The sequence below is a fragment of the Asparagus officinalis genome, chromosome 3, assembly GCF_001876935.1.
Source record: "Asparagus officinalis chromosome 3, Aspof.V1, whole genome shotgun sequence".
NCBI classification, from domain to species: domain Eukaryota; kingdom Viridiplantae; phylum Streptophyta; class Magnoliopsida; order Asparagales; family Asparagaceae; genus Asparagus; species Asparagus officinalis.
The window spans coordinates 61,131,761-61,140,666 of NC_033796.1; the positions used below are offsets into that span (position 1 = coordinate 61,131,761).

Consider the following 8,906-nt stretch of genomic DNA (forward strand, 5'->3'; position numbering starts at 1 on the left):
GGAGACTGCACTCCAGAATGCTGATAATGATGAGCATGAGGAGGTGGCTGACGCTGAGAATGTTGCTGCCTCTGCGGAGCCTGCTGCTGCTGCCTCGGAGGGGGACGCTCGACATTTAGGGACGGAGCTGCTAGGGTCCTGCTCTGAATCATGTGTGAGTCTTCAGGTTCCTTATGCACGCTCTCAATCTCGTGTGCCGCATCTAGCACTGCATCATGGGTCGCCAAAGCCCTACCTACCAGAGCCATCCTAATGTACTTATCCAGACCCTTCTGGAACTAATGCCTCCTAATCGTAGGGTCTGTAACCAAGTGAGGAGCATATCGGCTCAAAGAAAAAAACACGGCCTCATACTTGTCGACTGATCGACCCCCCAGCTTAAGCTCAACAAATCTACGCAGGAGCTCATCCCGAGCTGACTGAGGAAAACACTTCCTACTAAAGCGATCCGTGAACGTCTCCCACAGAATCGGCCTCTCTAGGTGTGTTTTCTTAGCAACCCACCAGATTCTAGTTGTATCTGTGAACTGGACGTCCATAAGGTCCACCCACTCTGCTGGGGCAATGCGGGTCACCGTAAGGATAGTCTCGGTAACCTTCAGGAATTCTTCTGCTGCTAGAGGTCCTTCGGCACCGGAGAAAGAAGGAGGCCATATATATCGGAACTCTCTAACACCAGGCTCCGAGCGAGGGGGATGCTGGTGCTGAGGCTCCTGCTGTAAATGCCCTACTAAGAACTGCTGGTTCGTCACCAGCCCCTAAATCATCGCTAAAAGCTATTGCAAATCTGCTTCAGGCATCTGACCACTGCTACTGGATGGGTTAACATTACTACGAGTACCCACCATGGTTCTAAAGAAAACGAGGATCAAAAGGAAAACTAAGGTTAAAATCAAACAATATATTTGGAAAATAGGAACTAAAACATAGTTATTAAGATAATAGTATAAGAACTTAATTGTAGTCTTACGGATGGAAAATGATATGTATTTGAATTGTCCAATACATTCTTACTAGTGAGAACTCGGGACCGGGACCTGCATGGGCCACCACTAAAACCTGTCACGCCCCGCTTCCCAAAATACCCGGGAATCGGAATGTGAACAAGTCCACGACGTATTAGATTAAGAAGAAATATACACTATTTTTTTCTATTTCTTTTCTTCTCAATCTAATACGCTAAGCGTCAAATACATAAATCTCAATCACAGGTCCCCGATCACAATAGCAAGAATATAAAGATAATCCAGAATAAGAAATAAACACATCATCCATAGTAAATCATCCCAGACATAAAAATATGGGTCAAACATACCCTTATTACAAAAACAGTCCAACTAGGAATAAAAACACATAGTCTATGATAAAAGAAAAATACTTATAAAATAACTAAATCCATCATCAAACTAAGGACAATACTATAAAGAGTTCTACTGTTTATCAGCTACTATAGAAAAGAAAAACACGTCTAGGCTTCAGTTTGTTCTTCCACTTCATCGGAATGACATTCCGGCTGGGCATACACTGGCTCGGCTACATCATCGAACCGAACCTGTTCGTCTCCTAAGTCTGATGCACACCAGAAAAAACAGGTGTACGTCAGCGTGCATAGCACACGGCAAAATCTCACATGGAAAATGAAACGGTCGAATGACCCATGCTATGACAGTAATAATACTAATGGAAAGGCAATGACATATGCAACTGGAAATCTAGTAAATCAAGATGGAATCCTATAGTAAACATGATAACATAAAGCCATACAATAACTGGGTCGAATACTAACCATCCTAAATCTCAATGGTCCATATCTCTCACAGAGTCATCGCTCATATCATAGGATAACTAACTGTTCACAAATCCCCTACGTGCATCCAAACCCGCGAAACGGTTCGGTGAGAGGACCACACGCAATCCGATTTCGGCATGGTTCGAACTCAAGCAAAACCCGGGTGACGAAACGATTTCACTAACCAAGTACGAAACGGTTCACTTGGCCCAATAAACTAACCCCAGTGTGAAACGGTTCACTGGTGCGAGTCTGGAAGATACATCAACAGTTTTATCCGATCACATGAACCATGTCTTCCTCATCCCAATTCTTCTTATTTTCTAAATCAACTATAATCCTCATTGGAACTCTGGTTCACCACCTAAACTTAGTCAACACACTTACACATGTCACTAAGTCTGTTCATGACGCACGAGGCCACTAAGTAATGAACTACTAAGGTTCTCAGCACATCAACAAATCATGAATATAGTATAGCATGTTAAACATGATTACGCGGGTTTATGTAGCAGAAATGAGAACTATAATAAACATGAAATGCATAAACAAAATACTATAACATGAATACATACATAAAGGACTTTATCACTAGTAGAATATCCAAAGTCCTCATGCAAAATCTTCGTACTTACGTATTTTCTAAGATAATAATACGGTAGAAAGGAAACTAGAAACCGATGTCGTTTTGCACATGAAATGTCGTGCTCTACGATGATCAGTCATACTATCATAAATGATAATACTCTTTTTCCAAAATTATTCTTTAAAACTATTTTTCATAAAAACTAATTTAAATAAAAATATTTATATAATAAAAATATATTAATTCCTTTCTGCATGAAAGTAATCTTTTTCTATTTTATAAATTTCCCTTAATTAATTTCTTTTGATAAAATTTTCATAAATTCTAATTTTAACATATAACTTGAAATTTCATGCCCGCAATTAATCACATTATTAAACTAATTTTCATCGTGCGCTCACAATCATCATTCCACGCAGATATTCAAAATTACATATTAACCACAATAAATAATTTAACTACATATAATAATCATACTAATCATAATATTAATCACAAAATAATTTATCTACATCCAATCATCCAAATAATACAGTATTAACCATTAATTAAGAAACAAAGGTAAACTCGAGATCTTGCCTCGGCGCATCAAACAGATCGACGTCGACGATACGGTCGGATCTGACACGGAGGAGTGCAGCGGCGAACTCGGGAAGAGCTCTGACGAGGGCTGTTCAGCGACGTGTAGCGGGATCTGATGTGAGCGGCACTATCGGGGAGCTCACGAGGAGGTCGTATCGGAGTCGTTTACTCCGTCTGTGTGGGCTCTCCGGCAAGCGGCGCGGCCGCGGGCGAAACAGGGCACAAGAGAGCGGCTCCAGGGGGTCTGTCGAGCTGGTGACGGTGGCTAGGGCGGTTGTCGCGATAGGAGGAGCAGGGCCGCCGAACAATGGGGCTAAGGGCTCCGTCGGAGGCGGCAAGCTCAAGGTGCGGAGGAGGGAAATAGCCGGCCTGGAGGCTGGGCTGGCAGTGTGCTATCAAGATTTGCCTTAGCGTAGCAGGCGCGGGCTGGTCGAGATTGTGAGGGGGGGATGTGAGCGTGCGACGGAGAGGGGAGCGGACGTTGCAGAGCGCGGTTCAGGCGGGGTTCGAAGGCTGGGCGGGCCGCTGGCGGAACGGAACCAGGGGTTCCGGTGAGCAACGGCGGCGGTCAGTTGGGCGGTGCCTAGGCACCGGGTAGGGACAGCGGCGGTTGCGATGAATGCTTTTAGCCGGGTCCTCGACGAGGTGGGCGTTCGGCGTGGCGTTGTCGGGAGCGCGTGAGAGCGGGCCGGTGGTTTGAGTTGCACGGGAGTACGGGGCTATTCGGCGGGGGTTTTGAGCGCTGAAGAGAGTATAAGAAGAGAGAGAGAAGAACGTAAGAGAGATGAAGAGGAAGATGGGATGATGGTGACAGGTGAGGAGAATGTGAGAGAGAGAGAGAGAGAGAGAGAGAGAGAGAGAGAGAGGAAAATGTGGGCGTGAAAACCGAGGATGGGAGGTGTTGTATACTGGGTATTTATATAGGGTAGGGTTTGAGATTTAAATCAATAAAATAATTAAAATAATTAATTACTAAAAAATTAAACTAATTACAAAATAATTTTCTACAAATAAAAACGTACCTGTTGTGCTAATACAACAGTTTATATGAAATAGTTGAAATATACACATATTGTACAATTAAACTAGAATAATTAATAATAAAAATATATTTACTTACATTTAAAACCAAATAATTATAGGACAATTACCTATACAATAAAACGTACCAGTTGTGCTAATACGACAGTTGATACGCAGTAATTAAAGTAAGACAATAATTTACACAAATAATACGTAATCAATAATTCAACATAATACACGAAATAATACGTAATAGTAACAATAATATAACGTATTATTTAAAATAATACGTAATAGTACCGATAATACAATAGATTAATTTCAGGAATTCTTACCGCACAAAATAAATTTATAATATTAATATCATTTAAATAAATATGAAACTTGGACATTAAATCATAGAAAAAAAATCTAGAAAATCAAGAAAAATACAAATACTCTTTTTAAAAATCATATTTAAATATTTTAAAATACTAGATAATTATTTTAATTAATATCAAAATTTTACGGTCCTTACAGGTGGCGTGCTCCCTTTCGTCACGATCGAGGTTAGGACTTTCCCCAGTCATCTCCGTGTATGGAGGGTAGCGCTGGTGAGGGCGGCTCAGCTTGCGTGGATGAAGAGACGTGTGCTCGAAGAGGCTTCTCTACTGTCTAGTATAGGCAGCATGCAGAGGCGGATGAGCCTTTAGTTGAGCTCCTATCAGAGGATGAGTCGTCAAAGACTGACCCCCTGATGGTTGAGGAGCAGCGGAGTGAGCAGGCTGGGGAGGAGTCATCTAATGGAGGAGTTCGGTAGTGAAAGCAGCAAACTGCTGCTAGAAGGCTTGAGTGATCCGCTGGGTGGATTCTTCAAGCTGAGCTTGTGTGACATAATTTGGCCGTAGCTCTCCAAGGATGAACTGATCAGGCACATGCTGAGAGTCAAACATGATTGCTCGGAGAAGAAAGAAGGCCACACGGTGGGCGCCAAACTGTTGATGTATGAAATCTCACAATCAAATAAGGGATTGATTAAGTTGAAGGAAGTCCTCTAACCCTCCAAAATGTCTGGTTCTTGAGAAAGCTGTCCTTTCCTACAGAAGTAATGAATCGTAAGAGGGCGGAGTCTGGTTCTCTAGTTGTTTTTTTGACGATCAAGTTAGTGAGTTGCTCGTGTAGAAAAGTAAAGAATTAACTGCTTAAACACAGAGAATAGTAGCAAAGAACTTACACTGTAATTGAAAATAGTATCTCCTTTATAGTAGTGACAGGAACATAGAATGGTAACTTTTGTCGAGTATGGTATGACGGTCACATCAGCCTCATTTTTACAGTTGTCGGCCGACGAGTGGATGAGAGGTCACTTCGGTGTTTAATGCGAAGTGATGTGGGGTGTGTGACGCCGATGTGATCTGATGTGTCATAAATACTATTGGGGACAGAGGAATGATGACACCCATAATGCAATTAATGATATTTATTATGATCGGTCACAAGTGCACAGGAGGGGGCTCGAGGCTCGAGGTATTTTGTCGCCTTTCTACTCGTCTGGTGGTCAAGAAGAACCGCCTTTTGAGTCGCCCTCGTAAGGTGTCGGTCGATGGGTCGGCTGAGTGGAGTATTTAAGCAGTCGACTCAGCCAGGGGACGAAATGTAATGCCTTTTGTGTCGTTGACATGTAATTAGGGGTGCTAAACCGTATCCGTATCCGAGAAAATATCTGTAACCGTATCCGTTAGGATACGAATATGGTTACTCAAATGTATAACCGATAGGATATGGTTACGGATATGGTTTTGTAGTGAAATATCTGTATCCGTATCCGAAATATCTGAATACATATTAGTCATACTCTTATGATAAATTCGATTCTTAGATTATTGATTTGTGGTTAATTTTGATAATCAAGATGTCTAATCTTAACTTTTCAATTATAATGGACATATTAACAAACTCTTTTGTATCACATGAACTATGTTTTTCTCAATATTATCTAGTTTTCTCATATGTGTTTTGTATCTGCATGCATATTCACTTATATATCTGCATGTATATCCGTAACCGTATCCGATTTTAGCAGATATCGTTATAAATTTTTCTTACCGAGTTATATCCGTATCTGTATCCGTATCCGAGATGGATAAGCAGATATGAATATGATAAGCATCATATCTGAGCCATATCCGGACCGAATGCACCCCTACATGTAATGCCTTTCGAATCGTCTTCGCAGGATGTCGGCTTGTCGAGTCGACCGAATTAGGCTTCTGACTATCTTGAACTGCTTGACTTGATTATGCATAATATGAGACACTTGTCTGCCATTGATTGGAGATTATTTCTCATTACTAAAATGGCTATTACAGACATGCTCTTATTTTTTTAATTTTTTAATGTATACCCTAGTAAAAGATCCTCCATAGACTCCTTGACATGCCGCAGAAGCCACGTGACAACTCTAGTTTCTTGTTGCGTAACACCCTCTAATTTACGCATATTATATTCATTCTATTAGATGTTAGATCTCTTTGGTACATGAATTGCTAGCTTCCTATTTCCAAGTGGAGCATGAGTGCAAGGTACTTATCATTCTTTGGGTCTAATTACTAATTGTTATTTATAACTATTGCGCCTAACAAGTACTTTGGAACATCACGCCCAATCTATTTCAATGTGCTTTCTCCTCCGTTGGCTAAGCGGTCTGAATTGCGCCTGACCTGTTAACGAGCCTTAATATTGTTCACCGAACACCATCTTATTAGATAGGCTATAAATGGCACTTACATACGCTGTTTCACATACTTCTCACTTATATAACCTAGCCTGTATTTGGTAGCAAAATAATATTCTGAAATTTTTTAAACTCGCTCGTATATGTCCTCACTTAAATATCCTAAAGGTTTTCAATCCTCCACTTAAACACCCTAAAAAGTTCTTAAATTTTGCACTTAAATATCTTCAAGTTTGCATAACTGAGGGTATGCAAACTTGAGGATATTTATGATCAAGTTTTAAGAACTTTAAGTTGTTTAAGTGGAAAAAATTTAAAACCTTTAGGGTATTTAAGTACCAAATTTGAAAACTTTAGGGTATAAAATTGCTAAAAAAACAAGTGAGGGTATATAAATGCAAAACTTTAGGGTATTTTCTCACTACTAAATACGAGTCAGGGAGGGTGAGGGGGGGGGGGGGGGGGGGTTATTCATTGGTGTAAATATTACGATAATGAGATAATTTTTGGAACACCATTTTTTGGTGTTATTCATTGGTGTAATTAAAACTGGAGCCAACTTTGTGGTGTTATTGGTTTGTTGGGGGTAATTATGGGACAAATACCTCACTTTCCCACAAATTACCCTAACTATATGAAGAGTTTTTAGCCCCACCCCAAAAATTACCCCATTTCGTTTTCTTGAACAAGAGGGGGGGAAAATTACCCACGATCGTCGTTCTCGAGCTCGATCGCTCGCTCCGCCGTCGTCGTTCTTGAAGTCGATCATCACCGTTTCTCGAGGTCGATCGCCCGCTCCGCCGTCGCCGTTCTCGAGCTCGATCGCCCGCTCGACGCCGTTCTCGAGCTCTAGTCGGACCCACTGTCGCCCCTAGCTAGTCGAACCCAATTATCCTCTGCCCTTTCTCATTTTCCCCTAATCCCTAAACCCTAGCTAGGGTTCCCTCACCCTAATTTCTCCGGCGATCTCAAGGCAGCGCCACCGCCGTCGTGGTTTTTGCAAAAAGGGTGATTTTTTTAGTTTATATTTTATGCATATTTACTTATAGGTAAATGCTTAACTTGTCAGTCTCCGTTCTCGAAGTAGGCAGCTCCCATAATGTAAAAAAGCATAGGTGTAATACTAATAACTGTTGGAGTTGAGGAAGCGGGATGGATTGAGAATGGAGGAAATAGGAGGGAAAATGAGAAGAGGTTAAGAACTTGAAGAAACTTTGTACGAATTGCTTCAAAACTTGTTTACAATGCTTACATCCATTGCCTATTTATAGGCACATATAGAACTGTCTAGAGCATAGATATTTTATATGAAACATTCTAGAGTATTGTATAATACACCACTCTTCTAGATATATCTTATTTGAATCATATTTCTAGGCCCACTTATTTCTAGAATCTTTGCATATTACAAGATTATTATAGAGTGTTCTAGAGAATTACAAATTGCTTCTAACACCCCTCCTTAATTTGTAATTCCCAACTCATTTCTAAATAGTATAAACTTTTTGAAGGGTAATGCTTTTGTGAAGATGTCTGCTAGCTGTTCATTTGTTGAGATGAACTCTAGCTCGATCTCCTTATCTTCAACAAGCTTCCTGATGAAATGATGACAAATCTCAATATGTTTGGTTTTAGCATGGAAGACTGGATTCTTTGTCATGGCTATTGCAGACTTGCTGTCACAATAGAGAGTAGTCAGTGACTCTTGGTCTTGTTGTAAATCAGATAAAATCCTTCGAAGCCATACTGCTTCACATGCGGAATTTGTAGCTAAAATATACTCTGCTTCTGCAGATGAGAGAGCTATGATCTGTTGTTTCTTTGAGGTCCAGGATATTACCTTAGATCCTAGAGTGAAGACATATCCTGAAGTGCTTTTGCGATCATCAATGCATCCAGCCCAGTCGCTGTCAGTGTAGCCAGATAATGCATTGTCTTCTTCTGTTGAGTATTTGATTCCCATACTCTTTGTTCCTTGAAGATATCGAAGAATCCGCTTCGCTACTTCATAGTGTAGCTTGCTTGGATTGCTCATGAATCTGGACACAATGCTTATAGCATACAATATGTCTGGCCTAGTGTTTGTGAGGTAGATTAGTGATCCGACTAGGCTTCTATAACTTGAGGCATCTACCTTTGGCGCTCCATCGTTCGATGATAGCTTTTCATTTAGCAATGCTGGTGTAGCTACTGGATTGTAATTCTTCATGTTG

General features: G+C 40.8%; 1 protein-coding gene across 1 annotated transcript in view; it reads left to right on the forward strand.

Moving 5' to 3' along the window:
• The window catches only part of LOC109835186, a 20,670-nt gene extending 20,417 nt beyond the window's left edge, over positions 1-253 (forward strand). Inside the window, exon 5 of the mRNA XM_020403173.1 lies at positions 17-253. Coding sequence (XP_020258762.1) covers positions 17-253 — 237 coding nt within the window. The remainder of the gene's footprint in view (positions 1-16) is intronic.